At 36.6% G+C, this 24,246-nt stretch overlaps 1 protein-coding gene across 4 annotated transcripts; it reads left to right on the top strand.

Annotated features, from left to right (window-relative positions):
- The first annotated feature begins 120 nt into the window (after window positions 1-120).
- Window positions 121-23,830, top strand: ccdc88aa (coiled-coil domain containing 88Aa). Of its 4 annotated transcripts, XM_057338934.1 has the most exons (27): window positions 121-471; window positions 1,202-1,302; window positions 2,454-2,559; window positions 4,884-4,953; window positions 5,261-5,319; window positions 6,835-6,918; window positions 7,038-7,178; window positions 7,277-7,443; window positions 9,709-9,790; window positions 10,160-10,318; window positions 10,404-10,550; window positions 10,638-10,788; window positions 12,074-12,822; window positions 12,901-13,025; window positions 13,105-13,246; window positions 14,686-14,835; window positions 14,934-15,095; window positions 16,320-16,597; window positions 17,096-17,239; window positions 17,316-17,502; window positions 18,152-18,297; window positions 19,043-19,135; window positions 19,238-19,461; window positions 20,119-20,211; window positions 20,496-20,645; window positions 21,979-22,041; window positions 22,217-23,830. In XM_057338934.1, exons 1-27 carry the CDS (start codon window positions 412-414, stop codon window positions 22,900-22,902), a joined length of 4,719 nt encoding a protein of 1,572 aa, XP_057194917.1. In that variant the 5' UTR covers window positions 121-411; the 3' UTR covers window positions 22,903-23,830. The 4 variants fall into 4 exon arrangements, with proteins under 4 accessions (XP_057194917.1, XP_057194918.1, XP_057194920.1 ...); XM_057338935.1 differs by lacking the exon at window positions 20,119-20,211; XM_057338937.1 differs by lacking the exon at window positions 20,496-20,645.
- The last annotated feature ends 416 nt before the right edge of the window (window positions 23,831-24,246 follow it).

Raw genomic sequence — 24,246 nt, 5'->3', positions numbered from 1 at the left:
ACTCACAGTTACTGAAACACTAAAATGTTTTGTCTGAGGGTCTTTATAACTTTACACTTGTTAGTGACTAGTGAGTAATGGACCCTGGGAAGTCAACACCCCTCGCGCACACTGCAGTTTGGGCTTGATGTCTGAAGGATGCGGCAGTCGAGGACGGAAGATTTAAACAGCAACAATCTGCGTTTATTTTCGACCTAATAACAAACTAGTGTGTTGACGACCAAAAAAACAAACCACTTGAATATTAAAGCATGCGTGAATTGCAGATTTTACTTCAGACGATGCGGTTGCATGTATTCGGTCTGCTATGCCTAATATAACACTGCTGGATTTATGTGGATGTACTGTATTATTCCTCAAATCGGTTTATTTCCAATGTTTTTATGACTGGTAAATCTGTGATCGTTTAATATGGAGTGTGAGATGCAAGTCATATTAGAGCAGTTTATGACCAGCCCTCTTGTTACTTGGGTAAGTTGCAGTATTTTTTCTTTTCGTTGCAATTTTGTCATTGTATCAGTTTGTATCACCGAGTCTCTCCCCTTACAAAACATAACAATAATTTCCGCATAAAAATCAATATACTATTTAGTATTTACTATAGTACAGTATTCTGTATAGTGAACGTATAAACTATAGTAAATAATGTAACTAATTTACTAAGATTCAAAAATAAGGCTCTAGTATATAGGAATGTATATATAGTTTACTCTAGTAAATTCTCTACTCTCTAGAGAAGTAGACTCTTACTATACTCTAGTAAATAAAGTATACTAAAGTATTTTTTCTTGTGGGTTTAACTATACAATGCTTTTGAGGTTATGTTTGTAGTCAAAACCACAGTAACCACAAATTTACTATGGTCTCACCACGGTTTAACTATGATATTTGCTGTAATACACCTTTTAATCAAACTTAATGGGAATCAGTCCGTCATTAGTATAGTTTTACTATAATAAAATCAAAGTTAAAGTGGGATATTCTATGAAAGTTATGTACAATTGCAATGTGATGAATCTGAGATTTGACATGTGACCAGTTACAGCATCAAATATGTAATCTATCATTTTTTCGTATACATTTTTGACACACAATGTATATTTACGTATACACAATTACTTTAGATTAAGTGTTTACAGGCAACACGTGGCTGTCAAATCCTATATGTTATGTTAACCATCAATATCTGTTTATGTTTAAGGTTAAGACATTTGGTCAACTAGGTGATCAGGAAAGCAACATGTTCTCTGAATACACTGAATTAGTGGACGGCATATTTTTAAACAAGGTCATGGATCAAATGTAAGTATGTCTAATATGTATAGGAATGTGTAACATGTCCGTATATGCAGTATATAAATTGATATTTGCTGGGTTTTCTGTGTACCTTTTGTAAGGAATTTTGGATAAATATTTACAACACATGAGACTTTAAGCACACATTCAAGTCTTTTTGGAATTTAACTATAATTGTTCTACATTAACCATAGTTTAACCATGATATTTGTAGTAAAACTATGGTTTTACAAACATAAAGTAAGCGCTTTTACTTTAATAAAACAAAATTTAAGTCTATACTTTTAATTCAAAGCAATTCAGTGATTTTATGAGTTTATTGGCATATTGTAAAAAGGACTGTCTCATTTCTCAGATTGTCTCTCCATGTATTATGCAAACATTATGCTAACTGTCTAGACATCTAACTATAAAATTACCTCCACCCCTCGGTCTTGTTTGCTTGTAATATCGAGCAGTTGTTGCACACAACATGTGTTTCAGCTTTTAAATGGCCCGTTCCATACAGAAAGCCCAAAACACAGTACGCTTTGTCACGGCAATGAAGGAACACATTGTAGTCTATCGTTTGGGCTGTATTTCTGGATAAAATTAGGATGGGTGCATATGGGTGGAAAGTTTCTGTCCTAAAATGTCTCGCTTTCTACATAGCAGAATGTTTTGTTCATATTTATCTGCTGTAATGATAAAGACACTACACTGTATTTTCCAAAGCAAACTAATCTGTAAAGATGCTGAGATGTAAACAGTAGAGTATGAAACTGGTCTCTGTAATCCCACGGATTGGGGGAGGCTGTTGGATTAGGGTTTGTCCTGAGATTTTTTTTGTGAGGGTGGGACAGATTTCATCTCAGACACAAGTGCATCATGGGAGAGCCGTGTATGAGGTCACTGTGTCAGGACCGGGGCGTTGAGCTGCTAAATGATGGAGGAAAGGCAGATTGAAGCTCAATTCTTTTGACAGTATTTCTGTCTCACTGCCGGCTACTTGAAGAACGAAGTCTTGGAAAAAATACGAATGAACAGATTGTGTTTTATTGCTATTTTTCGTTCTGCCCTTAGCCCAGGATCATATACTCAACAGTTCTGAGAACAGTGTTTTAGGTGATTTGTATGCTACAGTAATAAGTTAATGTTTTACGTTCTGGTTTTCGCAGAAATCCCAAAGGCACCGTTCAAGGCTTAAACAAAGTGAATAATGATGTCGGTCAGAGAGCTCAAAACCTGTCTGTTCTCATTTACCACATCAAAACATACTACCAGGTAAGGCACAAAGATAATCGCAGGTACCTTTTGAATTATTTCTTTAAAAAAGTGTGCAAGAAAAGGGATTCCAGAAGTTAAAATCCATTTTTTATCCTCGGGAAATATTATTTTTCGTGATAATGTATTAACCTTTCAAGACAGAACTATGATATTTAACTTAGTCTCTTTTTCAATAAAAAATACCAACAGAAGTTCATAAAAGTTCTTTGCTTTTAAACATCTCATATATTTGTATATGTTTTAATATTGTGCTGTAAACCTAAAATATACTGTGTTTTTTGCCTAAACATAACGATTTATAGACAGTAGTTTTGTGATGTACCGATGTTCCTGGTTTTAATCCATATCTTGTAGTACTCAGTGGGATGTCAACTTACCTGCCTCATAAAACGTGTTCATTCCAAAGTTTTATACTTTTGTTGTGTTCTATAAATCATATTTATCTCTCCAGGCTGGTTGATTTGGTTTCAAGCTTAATTTGTTTTTAAGACTTTGAAGAAAATAAGGGAAGAAAAACTTTTCTAAACTAAGTCTACTTGAAATTTGATTTAACAAGCACTGTTGCTTGTTGCGCACGTTCAGATCAAGTTCAGGTTAACTCTAATACAGTATGTTCACAATTGGAGGGCCCCTGAATAAAAGAACAGGGTCTAAAGTTATTGCCTAAATTTCCCAACACCCCTTCCCCTCCATAGAGGACCCACTCTGCATCCTGCACATCTGTCCCCGTGGAAACAGTCTCGCCACCAGACCCGCAATCTCCTCTTAAGAGATTGGCCTAGATATGAGGCCGCCGAGCCAACATCTGTTTAATCAGTAGCGAGAAAACGGCAATGGCCCACAGCAAAGCTGCAAAATGACCCAATTCGCATCCCATGAGACCTCTCTCTCTCTCTCATGCTGTTGGCTAAACTGGTCAGAGTAATGATGTTACCCTAGAAAACAGACAAGCCGAATGATGGAGTTATATCCTGTTGGCTAGGGTTTTTAACTGGTGTATAAAAGTGGGGCTTTGTGAAAGCCTGTGTTAACTTGAGTTGACACTTTTTACAGGTAGGGGATAGATAGATAGATAGATAGATAGATAGATAGATAGATAGATAGATAGATAGATAGATAGATAGATAGATAGATAGATAGATAGATAGATAGATAGATAGATAGATAGATAGATAGATAGATAGATAGATAGATAGATAGGTTATCTGTTATAGAACATTGACAGTCCAAAAAATCAAGTTAACCCTGGTGTTTCATATCTGTAGGACCCGATGTTTACTGAAAGAAAAATGGCATTTTGTTATTATTATTTTATTTTATTTATTATTTATATATATATAAAATAAACATATTTTGCACCCATATCATGTTTTTCTTTTTTATTATATTTTCTCACAACTAGCACCTTTTTTCATAAATGTAATTTATGAGTTAATTATAAAGGTTAAATACAAATATTAAATATATATGCTGTTTATGTTGCTTATAAATGGTATTTTATGTATATTTACACAAAGACCCAAAAACATTGGCTGAATTACACAAATATGAAAAATGAATGTATATAGTTTTAGTTTCATTTAATCAAACACATTATATAGAACCGTTTGGACTTCACTCTGAAATGGACTTGGACATCCTCTCTTGGGTTTTGTTAGCCTGAGGAGTTTCAGAAGAATCAATCTCTGGTCGAGCTTATTCAGCAGAAATAAAAACTGCAAGAATCTGCGTTAATGAATTCCCTTATGGAAACGTGACAGTCGGAGTAAGACCACTTTGTATTAACTCAGACATCCACTGACCAGAAGAAAACATGAAATTACATTGAATTCATCTTTTATTATTAATAATGCTTTTCTGTCTTCAGCTAAAATGCTCTGTAAAGAAACTGTCTGCTGTGGTTGTCTGGTTATGTGCCTAGTGTTTATTTAATAACCACTAATGAATCTGTGGTAAATAATCCCAATATAAAAACTTCTTGAAGTACCTCTGCAATGGCTCTGTCACATGCTTTTTTGAAAATGAATTTTGCAAAGTCTGGTGACCTCAACCCTTGAGTCCCGCATCAAGGTTTAATAATTGACTCAAACCATCCCCCCGGGGGTCTGCACACGAGTTTCCTGAACTATTTGGGATAGTTTAGAACAATTACCCTTCCAGAACAATTATTAGCCCCCCAAACCGTTTAAACGCTTGCTTGCAAAGAAAGTGATGGCAAGCAAGCTGTGTATTTGCTTTTTTTAAAACGGAGTGTTGGTGTCTTTAGGGAGAAGATTCTGTGTATCTCATATCTTTTGTTTCTGAATTTGTCTCTATTTTAGGAGACCCTGCATCAGCTGGTTATGGTTTCACCTCCCAATGTGCTGCTGCTGGGCAGAAACCCGCTCTGTGGTACGTCGGCTCTTGAGAAACAGTGCAGAACTGTTCCTGAGGCTTAAATCTAATGACATGAACATGTGTCAGGGACTCTTAGAGAAACTTCAGTGTATTATAATGTATGTTAAAGCTGGTGTGTATTCTTTTTATGTTAAAATACTCTCTTATTTTGCACAGAAAGCTCTATAAGGAATGCTTATAGATGGGAAGTTCACATTTATGGTTCAGGAAAATGTTATTATGATGTGTGTGTGTTTAAGTCATTTTTGGTCTGAATAAAATGTGCACATGGTCATTTTCAGATTTTATTGTTTTGTTTTAGAGGGAAGTCTGGAAGAAATCAATAAGTTGCTCTTACTGTTGCTTGGATGTGCTGTACAGGTAATATTTTAAAACAAACATTTATTATTTATTTTTTACATTTGTTTTATTATTTATGTATATAATGTGTCATGACTTTTATTTTGATAGCTAATGTCTTTTGTTTCTATCCATGGTTTCTGAATCTGAAGTTTGACTTGAGTTGTGTCCAAAATGACACACTATACACTATGCAGTTAAACTAAGGGTAGTATCGTCCCAAATGGAATACTAAATGGTTTTATACTAACCGGAAGTATATCGGTTTCCCAGACGAGCGCAAATGCGTGTGAATAAAAATCTATTTTAGTTTTCATCTGTTTTGCCCAGCAATGCTTTAGTCATCATCAGATTGAAGCGTTATCACCCTGCTGGAGAGTTTTGCTCGATCAGCGTCTGATAGCCCCACCTCCATTCCGCTACATAAGCGAAACTGCGACCATTGAGTGCGTGAAGTGTCCACAGTTCCACACTTCATGGCCGTTTCTCAATATGCGTTCTTCAGACTTGTTTTCTTGCTCTACGTCATCAATAACCATCAAAGTCCGTTCCAATACTCAAGAACCAGTGTTGGGTAAGTTACTCTCAAAAAGTAATTAATTACTAGTTACTAATTACATATTCAATAGTGTAATTAGATTACTGTACAAATTACTCTCTCCAAAAATTATTTAGTTACTTATTACTAATTACTTTCTATATCCTATATCAACCTTGATTAGTTAAGTGATTCAAGGATAGGCATAAAACGGCTCTTTTAATTCATTAAAATAAATAATATTAAACTACATAAAGTACTCTTATTAACTGACCAAAGTATTACAAATGTGAGAATTATACATTAAAGCACAGATTTTAAAGTTAGACTTTGAATTTTTATGTCAATTCCACTATTGCACAAACACATTTTACACAGAGTATTTAGTTTAATTACATCAGAAGTAACTGTAATTAAATTACAGAAAAAATAAGAGTAATCCCTTACTTTACTTTTTCAAGGGAAAAGTAATTAAATTACAGTAACTAATTACTTAGTAACTAGTTACACCCAACACTGTCAAGAACAGAGAACGCATGAAAGTACCCGGATGTGTTCTCGATATCAAGGATGCATCGTATGCGGCGCGTCCATCCAAGTCCGTTCTTCCGAGGCTGCCTCGCAAGACTGGTCTCCACAAGAACACAAGTCGGTTCTTTGCGTTCTTGGAATTGAGAAACGGACCATATTTTCGGTTGAAAAAGTGCATCATCCGGGTACTTAAAGTGCACTTCTATTTTGAGAATTTTCAATGTGAACGCACTAGATTTAAGTAAAGGTCACTCACACAGAAAACAAGATTGTACTTGTTCAAGATTGTAAACAAGTTCTTGCATATCTGTAAAAGACCCACAGCACTGTTACATCATAACCCACTAAAATGACGATGCTACCGAACCAAAACTCTTGTTGCTATTTAACTTCACACTGACCTAAAAACAAAAGTATTGATGCTTGATGCAAAAATGTTATTAAACAGAATGCTTTCTTTATTTCAGTGTGAAAAGAAAGAAGAGTACATTGAGAAGATCCAGAGTCTTGATTTCGACACCCAAGCAGCGATCGCAGCTCATATCCAAGAGGTTCTGGAATCCATCCATCTATCCAAACCCGCTTGTCTAAGAAAAATGTCTTATTTCACTTCAAGTTGGTATGAAGATGTATCATTAAAGCGATGCTTTGTGCAAATGCTTCGCTGTAGGTCACCCACTGTCAGGAGAACGTCTTTGATCTGCACTGGCTGGAGATGGAGGGTTTGTGTCCAGAGGAATGGGAAAATCTTGGCAGAAATATAATCATCGATCTGAAAATGCTAGTGGACCAACGAGACCGGCAGTTTGAGGTACCTTCAGAAGTCTTTATAAGAATCTCAGCGGGGTGCAGGGATAATTATAACATGTCCGTTCCTCTATTTCTCTCTCTCTCTCTCTCTGCTGTTAGACTATAGTAGAGCTGATGCAGGGGAATGAGATGGTGCAGTCTGCGGTGTACACTGAAAGCCCCTCCCTCACGGAGTCCTCCGGATGCCAGCTTCCTTTATCCCAACAGCATCTGCCACTGGAGCTGACCGATGCTAAAGCCAAGATCAAACGCCTACAACAGGAGCTGTGAGCGCGCGCACACACACACACACACACTGACCTAGACATGCACAGACATAATCAATGACCAGCTCAAACAAATCCAGGGCATCTGAGTTTGTAGCTCGACTGGTAGATGGTGCTCATCACGAGTTCAAGGTCATGTGTTCGATTCAGAGAGAACTATAGCAGTTATGTTAGCATCCACACCAATAGATGACTTGCGTGCTGCAGTTTTATATTTTAAATGTGTGAGCCCTTTAAATCTGCATGGATTTTGATTGGCTGTCAATGTTTTTATCATTCATCAACTGAAATAAATGCTCTTAAAGTCACCATGAAATCTATATGAACTATTCTTACATTTATAGAATATTGTAGTGTTTTTATTAACGGTTTATCAGTGCACTTCATTCTTTTTTTAAATAAACAAAATATAACAAAATCCCCTGTCACGAGTAAAGGCGTGAGGGCGGGGCTATAGGGGATTCGTTTCTACTCCTTGAAAAGATTTGAATCAGTTCCTCCTTGTTGAGAAAAAAACAGCTGATGCTGATTAGGTTGGTTTTGAAGCATGGTAGCTGGTTTGTGCTGGTTTAAGATGGTCATGAGCTGGTTTATTCAACCAAACAGAAATGTTTTTTTAATCAAAATAAAGCTTTTTTATCATTTCAACTAACTTTTCAGCCCACAATAGCCAACTGAATTAACCAGTCTTTCTAAATGAGCAAAGCTCATTCACATCTTGCATTCTCTGTGGTTCACTTTAAATGATTTAATGATCTCTTATATTCGCTGGTGACTGAAAAGTTCAATAGTTTAAATGAATCGTTTCAAATGAGTCATTCGTGTGCGAGTCGTTCTAAACGCAATGTGCGTTCATACTGGCAAACTCTCTGTGTACAGTATATGCTTATTCAATGATCCAACTGCACAGCTAAAGACATTACAATGATGTACGTCATGTTAATTTAAGAAATTTCAAGAAATTAAACGTACTTGGATGCAAAACAAACAGCCGTGAAACACAGGCTGGCTCTTGTTCTGCAACTCTTTTTAGCACCTCAGTGTGTGCTGATAATGAAACAGCGCCTCCACTGTGGCGTAATGTCGCAACTGCAGTTACAAATGACAGTCTGTTAAATGCACGCAGCATTTCTTGTGAAGACTCATAACATAATTTTGGCGAGAGCCTGAGGCGGCACGACATTTGACGGAGGCGGCCGCCTCCAATTTCTCTATGCAGGAAAAACCCTGTTGGATATACGTCATGATATGGGAAAAAAACTTGTGTTCATGCTGACTTTAAAGTGATCTCAACAATATTGTTCCTCTGTCTATAGTTATATTTAGTTATGGTGTGGACTTCAGAACTTTATCTTTGTGATTATAATTCTTGGTGTGTTAATCCTGAATGCTGGTTTGAGCTGGTTCAGGTGTGTTTGATTTTGGTTGTAAGTCCGCTTTAGATTTAATAGACAGTGACAGAGTGTAGTGTCTGCTGACCCACTTTAATCCTCCAGTACTACAGGCAGTTAACCCCCCCCCCTTTATTTTCACTTATTCATCTTTCTGTCCATCAACATTTTTCCATCCATCTACAAGTCTCACTGTACAAACCAGTGCTCATACCGCTGCAGTCCTCAGATTGTGTTCTGGAATATTTCCTCAGGCAGCAATGCTAATGTCCTGACAAATCAATTTAGCCAATGTTGTTGTCAAGTATAAATGTATGTTGTCCTGTTGTATAGTTTTGTCTAGAGTGGTTTGCATTCACTTTTATGCATTTGGCTGAATCTTTTATCCAAAATATTTTGTCAGTATGTGTGCTTCCCGGGAAACAAACCCGGGCACTGCTAACACTATGCTCTAACAACTAGCCACAGGAACATCAAGTCGTGTGCTATCGACATGGTCGGCAGGTTGTCATGCGTTGATACTGAGGTTTGATAAAATAAATAGAACTGGGTCACGACTTGAAGTTTATAGAAATGCGCATTTGTTGACATGCTTGTTTTGCTGTGTGTACCGTTATTACTGCTAAGATTTACATTTATGCATTTGGCAGATGCTTTTATCCAAAGCGACTTACATCGCATTATCCTATACATTGGTGTCTAAGTATGTGCAATCCCCTGGGATTGAACCCACGACCTTGATGTTGTTAACGCCATGCTCTTACCACTGAGCTACACTAAGATTAAGAAATTACTTAAAATCCAATACTCACACAAGTTTGAACCAGACGTGTGGTTTTTATGTCTCTCGATGTTTGTTTTCTGCATGTCACAGAGAAGAGAAGAGTGAACATCTGTTGGACTGCAGGCAGGACCTGGACGGTATGGAGGCGGAGCTTAAAAAGCTTCAGCAGGAGGTGCTGAAAAAAACTTTTTTTTAATATATTTTCTTATTTAAATGAATGTGTCTCAATGCAGGCCGGAGCTCTGAAGTTTTAGGCAAATACTACAAACAGCAAGCTTAAAATTCTAACATAATTTCTGATAAATTTACCAAAAAAATTCCTGTAAAACTAAATTTTCCTTTTTTCTTGTAAATTTGCGGTCTTTCTGTAATTCGACGGTTTTTGACCGTATTTCAAAAATGCGTGAAAACTCTGGAAATAAAACGGTAAAATTTTGTAAAATGACTGTTTTTGGACATTATACGTGGAAAATCTGTCAAATTCTTTGCCCATTTGTATGTATTGTTATGTTCATTTCTCTGTGTTGTGGGTGTGTGGCAGAACATGCAGCTTCTAACAGATGCTCGAGCAGCCCGGATGTACCGTGATGAGCTGGACGCTGTGAAAGAAAGAGCCATCAGAGCAGACAAACTGGAGAGTGAAGTGGCACGCTACCGAGAAAAACTTCACAATATGAACTTTTACAAAGTCAAGCTAGAGGTGAGCTTATAGCAACTTAACTTAAAGCATGTATCACTTTTACTAATTGTATTTTGACTTTCTGTTTTCTTTTTGTGGTTGAAAGGAGCTTAAAGAGGATAACCAGGTGTTGATGGAAAGCAAAGTCATGCTGGAGGAACAGCTACAGAACACGAGAGCACGAGCTGACAAACTGCATCACCTGGAGAAACACAACCTGCTGCTGGAGGCAAAACTTCATGATGTGGAGGAGGTGAGAAAAAGGAAATGATACCTGTCAAAAGGATAGTTCTTATCCACAGTATTGTTACTGTTTCAATGTTTTCTGCTGTTGTTTTAGGAGAGAGCCGTAGACAGGAGACTCATAGAGGAGCTGATGGAGAGAAATGTGACGCTGGAGCTGTCCCACAAACGGACCATGGAGGAATCACAACATCTAGGATGGGAGCTGGAACAGCTCGGCAAGAACCCTCAACACAATTCAGGATCAGGTAAATACATCATATTTACTAATCTATACATACTTGTACATATAAATATGTAAACTAAACAGTAGATTAAAGTTTGTGTATGCTTTTCGATTGGGGTGCTGTACTCTAGTGGTTACAGATCTATTAGGAAATACAGATTTTATTTGCATGTCTTTGCAGAAAATGAAAACTGGAGAAACAGGTCAAAATAACAGAAAAGATGCTCAGTATTTTTTAGGGGTGTAACAATATATTGAAGTATCTTCTTATATCGCAACACAAAAACATTAAGATATGTATCGTAGATGGAAATATATTTTTTAATGAATTTTTTTCATACTTTTGTTAAAATTTTGTTTTATTTGTCAGTGACAGATCTATTCAGTTTTTAGTTTACATAAAAATGGTTGAATTAAACCTTGAATATTGTCAATTCTTTAACAAAATGTGTTACTAAAAAAATGTTACTAAAAATTGTTTATGTTTTGGGGGGGGACATCTGTCAGTTTCATATATAATTTTTGTACTAATATCGTTATGCAATCGTAATCGTAAACTTTAGTATCATGTATCGCATTGAATCGTGAGTTAGGCGTATCATTACACCCCTAGTATTTTTTCAGACCTTAAAGGAAAAGTTCATCTCAAAATCAAAATTGTGTTATTTTTTACTCACCCACATGACGTTCAACACGTTTTAAGACCTCCCGGCGTCTTCGGAACACAAATAAAGATATTTTAGGTGACATCAATTCAATTGAGCCACGTATGAGCGGACGGACCAATTTAAGGATGTCTTTAGTACTTTTCTGGACCTTGACAACAACTATAACCATGATGTCTATGAGGAGGCCTGGAAATCTCTCGGATGTCACCTAAAATATCTTTATTTTTGTTCTAAAGGTCTTGAAACGTTGAACGTCATGTGGGTGAGTAAAAAATAACAAAATTTTAATTTTGAGATGAACCTCTCCTTTAAATACTGGAAAGAAAACAAGTTTAGATTCACTTTTAAGCAATACAATAACAGTAATATTTATGCATTTATTTAGGAAAAGTTCAAAAATATTTTTTATATTCAATAACAGTTTTCATGTGTCTTGTCATGCTGTCAATCTTTTACATTGCTGTTGGATGACTTGATGTCACTTCTGAGGAGTGATCTTTGTTGAAATTCAACAGACACTGGATTGGAATGACCACATTACAACTAGAAATGATGATTAAATGAACATTTGGAATGGTCTCTTAATTCTTTTCCACGGCTGCATGATGATTTTCTTATTTTTTTTTTACGTCTTTACAGTTTCAGAGTTGAAGTCCTTAGGTCAGGAGGTCACAGAAAGGACATGTAGCAGGTTACTGAAGCTGGAAAAAGAGAACCAGAGGTTGCTAAAGGCCCTTGAGGAACTCCAAGGAACCAGACTCACATCAGATGACACACTCTCTTATATTAGTCAAGAGTGCCCTACGTACCACCCGTCTCGAAGGACTCTGGAAGATAACATTAACGTACAAGAAGATCAAAGGATTCACATGACTGACTGCTTTACTGAGAAGACAAAAGAAATGACAGAGGATAAATCTGAATGTGTAGTGGAAAATGGGAAAATGGACCAAGGAGATTGTAAGAGTCACGAGTCGTCTCTAGCATTTACAAACGGCGGCCAAATGACCGCACTGACCAGCGACACGGAACATCAACATCTGCATGCATCCTTAGAAAATGGTAACTGTCTTGAATCAGAACTCCATGAGGTTGAGAACCTTCAGAACAATCTGCACCAAGGACTGGAGAAGGGCCACCAAGAGGTAGAAAAGAAACATTTGGAGAAGGAGAATTGGCGACTACGACAGCGAGTGAAGATCCAGCAGGCTTCTTTGGAAAGTAGTAGCATCAAGTTGGCCGTTCTTAAGAAAGAAAACCGTACCATGGTTACAAAAGTCAACTGTTTTAGTGAGGTCTGCATCAATATTAAAGATCTGGAAAAGGAAAACCAAGAGCTGCTGCAACAGGCTGCGACGGACAAGAAGTTGCAGACATCATTGCGAGAGGTTACGATTTTTACGCTTTCGTACAGTTTTCTCTTGGTATTTATACGGCATACTCAAAGGACATTTGTGTTTCTGCAGGAACTGCTGGACCAGAGATTAAGAACTCAACAGAAGGAGACCGATCTAGAGAAAGTGACGTACGAACTGGAGAAGCTGAGGTTGAAGCAGGGGATGGGAATGGGAGACCAGCAGTCTGGCGACCAGTAACTCAAACACTAATACTATAGCATGAAAGGAGATTTGGGAGATTTATAAGACAGTCTTTCTGTTTTTGATTCTTAGCGCGTGTCAGCAGTTAGAGTCAGAGCTGGAGTCTTCTCTGATGAAGTCTCTGAAGATTAAAAAGGAAAGAATGGCAAGTCTGGAAGCACGTCTGCAGGAGTCGTCCAAGATAAACAAGCAGCTACAGCAGGATCTTAAAACTGTGAGCCAACTTCAACTCTTATATGTTTAGCACTGCAGTTTCTTCAAATTCCTTTTTATTTGTGGTCAGTTTATACCGTCTCTGTTCAAACACATTCTAACTCCAACATTAAGCGGGTTTCCATCACTCTGGTTTTATTCGCATTTTGAAGTTTCGCATCAGAAACGAGTGATGGAAACGGCAAATTTTGAATTAAAAACCCTTAATTCGCAAAAAAGTTTTTACGCTCGCTTGAAGTGGTTTTTCTTCTTTGCGAAAAAGGGTTAATGCGAATAATGGGAGAAGGAAATGCATTTGCCGAATAAATTCCTCCAAAAAGTAGCGTAACTGCACTATGAGACGGTGTAACCTGACTAACCAGAGTACTGATCTTGTTACACAGCATCAGAAATGTTGTGATGGTCATTCTTAAATGCCTGAGCAAAGTCGTCAAAGTATTTTTGTAATTGCCTCTTAGAACTATCAGGACTGTGTTTCCCAAACAGCAGGCATCCACAAAAGCAGCGCATTTATTGTGTTTCGTAATCGTCTGCTTGCGCAAGTATTATGAAACTTATTATATTCAGTGACTTCTCTTACTTTTCTTACTGATATTTAGTGGCAGTTTATTAGGAAGTGACGGTTGACTGGTTGGATGGAAACGGTGCTTATTCGCGAATGTTTTATGCGATATTCCAATTTTGCGCATTAACTAAATTCGCAACTTTGGATGGAAACTCGGCTATTGTCAGTAGGGTTTGGGATTTTTCAGTTCAGTTTTATTTATATATATTCATTGGTGCAAAGCAGCTTTACATACATTATGATTCAAAAATAATAATAATGATACATTCATTAATAAAAAACAGTATACGGTATTGAAATACATGGTATTATAGCAAGTTCGTTTCTATGCGATGTACATTGAAGACACTTATCTGAAATAAATACTATGTTGGATTGTTAGAAACTGTAAATTGTTCAATTGAAGTATATTATTTAATTCGATTTTTTTTATATTATCACTACTGGAAACTTAAAATTACAATATAGCAGAACAATTACCAATAATATAACATGAATCTAGAATGTACATGTTAAAGTCCCCGTGAACTGGAAGTTGCGATTGTTTTTACTTCCGCATTCTGACGCATTTTCGAGTGAAACGGAATTTCGAATGAGGATAGTGGATGTGGCTTGTTTTTTCACTGCGATTTGATTGGATGTATAAAAGAGGAGGAGTTAACGGCTGCTCCGCCCAAGCCGTCTAACTGACATCATTTGAGATGGATAGTAACTAGAGGATGGAGGATTTTCAGGTATGGAGAAAAGACCCTGGGAGAGACCAGACTCAACCGGGAGAGACCAGACTCAACCAGGAGGACCAGTTCTCCTCTGGCATAGTAATGTAAAACTGCTGCAACTACAGAGAGAATCAATAATGTGAGCTATTTTTGTAGGTCAAACAGAACTATGAAGCTTTACTTGAGAGGCAGGAGGAGAAGTCCTATCAAAGCTCTCCGCCAGAGAGGGAGTGGCAGATAGAGAGCCAGAAAGCCACATGGGCGTTGCTCAAGGTCAAAGATCAACTGATAGAGGTGGAGAGAAACGTAAGTCATTCAGCGTCAAATTTGGGATCCAAAGTCTACTAAAAACAAATTCGAACTTAGTTCTTAACAAATGCTCATCTTTGGTTTCTCTCATGCAGAACGCAACGCTGTTGGCAGAGAAGCAAGCGTTGCAGACTCAGCTGCAGAGCTTGCAGACGCAGTCAGACAGGTTGCAGGCACAAATAGTTGCATTTCAGCAGCAGACTGCTTCCTTGCAGGAGAGCAACACAACTCTGCAGACGCACAACGCACAACTGCAAGTGAGTCGGATTGAATGAGCAATCTTGTAATGTAGTTTGATTATTGTTTTTTTACTTTTTGAGTTGATTGCATTTTGGAAAATTCCTGTACATATACAATGTTGCTGCCCAACTCTAGAAGAGATAGTTTCTAAATCTTTTGAAATAATAAAATATAATTAATTATAATAATGTCATATTATATTATATTATAAGTATGGCAATATTAGGTTTCTAAATACTTTTGAAATTATATAATATAATTAAGTATTATATTATATTATATTTTATTATATGTATGGCAATATTAGGTTTCTAAATACTTTTAAAATAATAAAATATAATCAAATATATTATACTGTATACTATATTATATTATATGTATGGCAATATTAGGTTTCTAAATACTTTTGAAATAATATGATATGATATGATATTTCATTTCATGTATGGCAATATTAGGTTTCTAAATACTTTTGAAATAATTAATTATAATATTATATTATATACTATATTATATTATATGTATGGCAATATTAGGTTTCTAAATACTTTTGAAATAATATAATATAATAAAATATTATATTATTTTTATTTTATTATATGTATGGCAATATTAGGTTTCTAAATACTTTTGAAATAATATAATATAATAAAATATTGTATTTTATGTATGGCAATATTAGGTTTCTAAATACTTTTGAAATAATTAATTATAATATTTTGTTATATTATATACTATATTATATTATATGTATGGCAATATTAGGTTTCTTAATACTTTTGAAATAATATGATATTATATGATATTATATTTAGGGCTGTCAAACGATTAATCATGATTAATCGCATCCAGAATAAAAGTTTGGGTTAACATAATGTATGTCTGTGTACTGTGCATTTTAATTTTGTATTTATAAAAACATACGCATTTATTTAAGAAAAATATATAATTTTAATATTAATAAACATTTACATAATTTAAATTATTGGCAAATATAAATAAATACATGGAAGCATTTTCTAAATATATTCATGTTGTGTACATGTATGTGTTTATAAGTACTAAATTAATATGCAAGGTACACAGACACAAACACAGACTTTTATCCAGGATGCGATTAATCGCGATTAATCGTTTGACAGCCCTAATTATATTATATTATATTGCACATACAGGTACTACAAGTTATTTGCATTATTACAATTGTCTGGCTCTCTTTAACCCCTTCGTGTCTGTCTCAGGTTGAGAAGTCCATTGTGTCTACCCAGAATGCCTCTCTGAAAGCCCATAATGGCCAGCTGCAGCGGGAGCGTCAGAGTTCAGAGACGGAGAGGGAGGCTGCGGTACGAGAGAGAGAAGATCTGCGCACCGTTAATGAACTCCTCCTGCGAGATCACGAGAGACTGAGCGTCCTGCACGAGAGACAGGCGGCCGAGCTGGAGGTGCTTTCCCACAGGTACTCCACACTGGAGAGTAACCATCGAACCCTGGAGATAGACCACAGATCACTGGAGGACAGGTCAGCACACGCACGCTCAGTTCTTAGTGGCAGTTTTTGTATATTACACAAAACGATCTTCACTGCAAAAAATGTCTTGTCCAAAACAACAAAATATGTTCATTTAAATCTACAAACAAATATACTTGTATACTGTATATACAGTATATAAATATATACAATTCATATTCTATACAGTATATATACTGTATATATACCTAGAGTTTAAGGATTTTATTTATTTCTTTTTGTAAATACATTTATTTCCTGAATCTAGAGTTTTCTGGAAGCATTCATGCAAGATGTTACATAGAAAAGACCGTATCACAATATTTGTTAAATGTTTATATATGAAATGCATCACGTGTGTTCATGTTTTAAATATTTATTTAGCTTCTGTCCTGCAATATAAAGTGAATTTGTGCTATACACTGTATGCTGATGGAAAGGCCAGTTATATGTGAAGAAGAAACAGCTTGACAAGCATCTGTCAATGACTGCTTCTGTGTTTATCTGCAGGTATGACGCATTACTTCAGCAGACAGCTCAACTGGAAGGATTCAAGAAAGCTCTGAGAGAAGAACAGCAGAAGATGCAGGATGAGATATTAACACAGAGAAACACAACAGCAGAATGCCAAAGACTACGAGATGAGAAGGACTGGTCAGTGTTGTGTAAATGTGTGTGTTTGCGGCCTCGATAAAAAGCGTAAAAACACTGTCCTTCACCCTCTACTCAGGTTGAATCAGACCTACCAGAAGCAGTTAGTGGAAAATGAGGGACTTCAGACGGAGCACAGCGACATTAAGAGTCAGCTGAAGTCCAGCAAACAGGAGCAGAAACAGCTGGAGTCCGATCTGTCCAGACTCAAAGAGCAGAACCAACAGTTGGACATCACCACCATTAAACTGAGCAACCAGTGTGAGGTACACTGTCAAACAAAGCAGGACAGAAACCTTTGTGACATTTTCCCTTCCATCTGCTACTGGAAAAGCCATTTTAGACCAGCATGAGTATCACGGTCCAAGCTGGTTTGTTTATGATTAGCTGGTGGACCGGCATAACCATGATGTTCACCAGTAAATGCTCCAGCATTATCTTGCTGGTAAAGCTCGATGTCGCGTATTCAAACACATCATACCTGTACAGTTCTGCGACAAAGTGTCTGATCTTTTATACAGTATTTGTACAAGTATTTATTAGGGCTGTCAAACGATTAATCGCGATTAATCGCATCCAGAATAAAGGTTTGTGTTTACATAATATATATCTGTGTGCAGTGCATATTAATTTTGTATTTATAAACACAAAACATACACATACTTATATATTTAGGAAATATTTAAATGTATTAATTCATATCTAACAATCATTTAAATTCTAAATAAACGTTTATTAATTTATATTTTTCTAAAATAAATGCATTTATGTGTGTGTTCATAAATACAAAATTAATTAGCACAGTATACCGACATAAATTACGTAAACACAAACTTTTATTCTGGATGCGATTAATCGCGATTAATCGTTTGACAGCCTAGTATTTATACATCGTCTGTGGCTTCTCTGTCTTAGTTGTTGACCCAGCTGAAGGGGAACTTGGAAGAAGAAAACCGCCACTTGCTGGACCAGATCCAGAGTCTGATGCTGCAGAACCGGACCCTTCTAGATCAGACCATGGAGAGCAAAGACCTGTTCTATGTGGAACAAAGACAATACATGTGAGAGAAATTGTTTGGCAAAATAATTTTTATATATTTATTTTAAGGCTGTCGCATCCAGAATAAAAGTTTGTGTTTACATAATTTATGTCTGTGTACTGTGCGTATTAATTTTGTATTAATAAACATGCTATATATTTAAGAAAAATAGAAAATAGAAAAATGTATAAACGTTTATATATCATTTAAATTATTGGTAAACATAAATAAATACACGTAAATATTTCCTAAATATATATACGTGGATGTGTTTATAAATACAAAATGAATATGCAGAGAACACAGACATATTTTATGTAAAAACACAAACTTATATTCTGGATGCGATTTATCGTTTGAATAGCCCTAATTTATTTTACTTATTTATTTTATTTTATTTATTGTTTTTATTTTTTATATTGACTTCTCTGCGCTTTATTAATATATCGAATGCTATGTTATATATTTAATTTTATATAGAGTTCATTTGCAAAAAAAACGATTTTTTTTAGTTATTATTACTTTATTTAAACAACCCAACTGCAGTTTGATTAATATAATTTGGAATGCACAATAAAAAACATGATTTGCCTATAAGCCTATTTTTAAGACTTCTTGATCACAGCTCATCCAATCACAGCCAGGGTTGGAATTATCTGGTTCATAGTTTTTGTATATATTTTCTCATTTCTTTTCTTCTGGGACGATATGTGACCCAAACTGAACAGTTTTCCAGAAGAAACTCACTGTATGTTTGTTTCGACAGAGACAAACTAAATGAACTCAGAAGGCAGAAAGAAAAGCTGGAGGAGAAAATCATGGATCAGTACAAGTTTTATGACCCGTCACCTCCACGCAGGTAATGTACAGACACGGTTTCAGATGTTCGTTTGGATGAGCGGTCACGATTGTGTTATCGTGTTTCTGTGTTTTGAGCTCTAAAGAACTCTCATCACTGCAGACAGAAGAACTGGATTACGCTGAAGATGAAGAAGCTGATGAAGACTCGAAGTCGCGACCAGCAACACGTTCATTCCTCGGCTCCTCCTCTCCACTCCGAGTCCTGTGAGGGTCTGGATAACTTGCGTTGCCGTGACAACACGTCCTTAACCGGTTCTCAGGGCTCGGAGGAATCCGCCTCCAACTCCCTCAACGGCGATGGCCTCTCCCCTAAAAAGAGCAGCAGTGAGTATGATCTCAGTTACCTGAAACGCTCACCGTCCAATCAGGAACGTCCAGAAAAAATCCATCCGATCAGCAGTAAGCCGTCTGCCCCAGCTCCAGCATCCAGTGGTCAGGCGAACATTCGTCGACTGTCATGGGACAGGGAAAGAAACATGAACTCACCTGTGTTGTTTAGAAAAATCTTCAACTTCAGCTCCCCAAACGCCAGAAGCGTCTGCTACAAAGAACTTAAAGAGGAACCCAATAAATCTGAATAAACATGTTTTAAGATATGATGTGTTTCCTGTGCATGTGAAGTCTGACGTGTGCATGCTGTGTTCCACATTGTTTATCACAAGGTGATGTGTGGTATTTTTGCCATGTTAAAATACGAATATGCGGAGACATCGTAAACTACATCTTTTTTCTTTATTTTCTTTATTTTATGCAACTCTGTTTGGTTTTAGTGGTGCAGAAATGACACACGCCACCTTTAAAAAAGTCCCTTCCATACATCGTTTGTTCTTAAAGCACGATAAAAGGGTTGTGAAAATGCACATCACATGAATTCTAAAAGCATAAAAGGTTCACAGAGGTGGTCAAAAGATGTATGTATATGTGTTAACAAACTAATGCTCATGTTTCCCTTCCTTCATGTCGTCCATCGTGGTGCTCAAGTCATCCCTCTGAAAATGTTTCATGTTAAGCGTAACCGAGCAAAGGATCACAGAGGGACCGACAAAGTCAAGTCCCTCTTCCGTCGATCTCTGTGTAAGACCCGACGTCGGCTTTTCTGCTGCTCATCCTCATTTGCTTCATAAAGACCGCTCTTGAATTTATTTTGCCGCTGTTGAAGGGGTCAGATTTGATCTTTTGACATAAAATACCTTGTTGCAGCTGCATTATTGCATGACTCAAAAGGAAGTTTTATACATTCTATATAATACGGCCATGTATGGCACCTTTAAAATGAATAGAATTGGTCGTAGCATTGCACCGCAGGGCATCCTTCATCTTGTGGTCATTTGTCATCTTCATCTCTTGTTCCATCTCAGCCATGAATGACCTGCTTCAGGCAGAGGCGGGTCTAGACGAAGAGAAGATATTACAGCACTCCAACGTCATGTCAAAAATCCACTCCACATCGTGGTCATCCATACATCATTACTGTTCCATAGACGGTCAAAAAACAATTCTCGATCAAGGTACATGATGTTGAAAGAGAATGTTGCAGCACTGCTCATCTTTAATAACCTAATCCAAACTTTTTTTTAGGGCTGTCAAACGATTAATCACGATTAATCGCTTTCAGAATAAAAGTTGGGGTTTACATAATGTATGTCTGTGTACTGTGCATATTAATTTTGTATTAATAAAAACACAGCATTTATTTAAGAAAAAACAAAATATTAACATTAATAACCATTTACATATAATTTAAGTTATTGGCAAATATAAATTAATACTGGTAAATGTTTGTGTGCATGTATGTGTTTATAAATACAAAATTAATATGCACAGTACACATACATACATTATGTAAATACAGACTTTTATTCTGGATGCGATTAATCGCGATTAATCGTTTGACAGCCCTACATTTTTTGTTCCAAATAACGTTTTCAGAACATTGTATTTTTAGTCAAATGTAAGTGGAAAGAATGTTGTAGGAACATTATGCTAACCATAAATTAACATTCCAGCAACGTTCTAATGTTCCAAATAAACCGTTTCAGAACGTTGTATTTTCAATACATTTTTTTGGTGGCAAGAACGTTTTAGGAAGATTATGCTAACCATAAAATAATACAAATAACAGCAACGTTAAGCAAACTGGACATTTTTACGTTTTTGGAACATTTTAAATCACGTCCCCACAACCAAAACTGAACGTTTGGAAAACGTTCTCAGAACATACATTTGTGGGCTGGGCTGTCAAAACGGTGCATGCTACATCGAAATCAGCTGTCATTAGAGGATTAAAGGAATTTACCAAAGTTTAGGGTCGCGCTTAGGGTTAGGGGCTTTTTTAAATCCATAAGTACTAAACTTGGGAGTAAAACATGTTGTGCATGGACTAGAGGATGAGAAAAGACTGAAGAGGGACCAATCATTTACTCATCCTCGGGTCATTCCAAACCTGTATGATTTTCTTTCTTCTGCAGAACACAATAGAAGATATTTTGAAGAACGTTGGTTACCGAACCACATCGGCCCCCATTGACTTCCATTGTTTGAACACAAAACCACTAAGACATTTCACCGACGAAAGACTCATATACAGGGTTCGAATGCCATGAGGATGAATAAAAGATGACACATTTTTATTTTTTAGTGAACCATCTCTTTAAGCAACCTTGCAGAACATCAACTGCGAGTTTTGCACATTCTTCCATAGAAATGGTTTGAATCTTCTGTGTCATTGCTTTGTAAAACACACCATATATGTTGCCATCTGACCTGGATATGTCTGTCTGAAGCACTAACTTTAATACAATCTCTGTTTTTCTAACTGCATGGTTACGTTTCACCCTTCAGGTAAAGATTTACGAGATGCAATTCCACCAAGTGTTGCAAATGGGCCTGAAGACCAAAATCCTAGTAAGAGTTTAAAAATATCTTTGCCACAAATATCTTTCTGAACGTTGCAAGATCCTATTGTCATTTTACAGTAACTTCACTTTTAATGTCAGGGTAATTGTTATGTCTGTATATTATGTATTCTATATATTAATTGTTAATTACGCTGAAGCTGTCTTATTGTCGTTTTGAACAGGCTTGAATGGGAAATCGCGTCGCGCCCACAGTGCCAGCAGCAGCGGTGAGTTCAGCGTGAGCTTTGAGAATGGCGCTTGGTCCAGCGACAGCAGTCCCCGTCCAGACCCACTCTACAGACATCACAGATCCAGTGACACCTCTTCTCCAGCCCAACCCGGTCACGATGAGTCCAAACCGGGCTCTTCCTCCGGGAGCGGGGTACGGAGATCCAGCAGTGGAAGATCCACTGGAGATCGTTCATTCCACAAGTTGGACAAAGCAAGCATCGGTTTATATAAAACTCAAAGTGTTCAGAGTACAGAGGGCGATCTGAAATCTGCTCTCGAGACTCAAGGGAAGTCTTCTTCTGTATCCGGCTGTTTGAATTGCTTCGCCACTCCAATGCGGAGCCCCAAACCGGGCCACGATCTTTTTGGTTTACCTCGCGCCAGCTGCGTCATCTCCACGTCGGAGGGCAACAGTCGGCGCGCAAGTGTCCACAGCACCGCGTCCGGGAGGTCTGTGGCATCTCTGTCGAATAAAAACGCTGCTGAATCTCAATCGAATCAGTGTGACCCTAGTGAGGGGAGTTTGAAAGAAACCACAGACTTAGAAGCAGAGGACAGAAAGACTGAAAAAATGTTTGATTCCGAGTTCACTATAGAGTCAGTCTTCACTAACACGATTTTCAGTGAGACTAGGTAAGGTAATACCAGTCAGACCAGAATCTGGACACTGAGACCAGGATGATTTTTCAAATCAAATGAAGATATTTTAATGAAAGTTTGTAACTAAGGCGTTTTTGGTCACCATCGACTCCCATAGTAGGACCAAAGACTACAATGGGAGTCAATGGTGACCCAAAACGGCTTAGTTACAAACTATCCTTGAAATATCTTCATTTGTGTTAAACACAACAAAGAAATGTATACAGGTTTGTAACAACTGGAGGTTGAGCAAATAATGACAAATGTTCATTTGAACTATTCCTTTAAAGTCCCATTTTCTGTGAAACTGCTTTGCAATCAAACAAATATATCTAGAGTTGAACTGATATTGGCTTTTTCCAAATTGAGCTAACAAATAGGGTCATTTTGATTTCATGGGGACATTAAGCACTGTCTTCTGAGAACAAGTTGTTCATAGTGTGTCTTGGTTTGGCTGGCACACAGAACCATGGGAACTTTCAATGAAAGATTTATCATTTGTACCATTCTTTTTCCCTCATCTGTCTTTGTATTCCTGTTCAATGTATTTGGGTGAAGGTGTATTTTTTCTTTGTCTGTTATGCTTGTATAAATTTCAAGTGTAACCTTAATTTTGTGGTTTTTTTCTTTTCCGAATTACTTGCATGAAAGAAAAAAAGTATTTTTCTTGTGTCTCAGCCCCTGTTCATGTCATTTATATTTGTCATGTGCACTGTATATTAACACCATATTTCCTAATGCAGAATAAAAGCAAAATGCACCTTGTATTTGTTAAAACCAGCAAACATCCTCTGCTTTCATGCTGCTTTAGCTGTTAGTTTTTTCTGTTTTGTGTTGTTTTTATTTTCTACATTTTAAGTATGTGTATTTAAGAATATAAACAAATATTGTATGATTTTGATTAAATACAATTGATCTTTATGTTCTTGCACAGCAAATGTTTTAAGATAATAATAAACATCTGCTATGGATTAACTCATCGTTTTTCCTCAGGGGTGGAAAGCCATCTCAGGGTGTTTTTAAATAAGTTTATACTCTGAAAGTTTCATGTTTAGACATTTTCATTACAGGACTGCTGTACACCAAGCAACCTATAAAATATTTTTTTTAATTCATCACTGTTATGCGTTAAGAGTACGATTGCTTAATCCTAAACATCGCTGTAAAACGTAACAGGTACCACGTGACAGTGCGTTCGTACTATAAATTGTCTATAAAATAATTCACAAATTAATAATTACGCTAAGGACATAATAATGTGATTTAAAATAGCCATTAAATTAAAACTACACCTTGAAGATTTAAATTCGAAGATCTGTTATTTAGTGCTTTAATTTTTCGG

Source organism: Triplophysa rosa, linkage group LG7 (genome assembly GCF_024868665.1).
Source record: "Triplophysa rosa linkage group LG7, Trosa_1v2, whole genome shotgun sequence".
NCBI classification, from domain to species: Eukaryota; Metazoa; Chordata; class Actinopteri; order Cypriniformes; family Nemacheilidae; genus Triplophysa; species Triplophysa rosa.
Note: the sequence above shows the minus strand (reverse complement) of the source record. Positions and strands in the feature narration are given on the sequence as shown.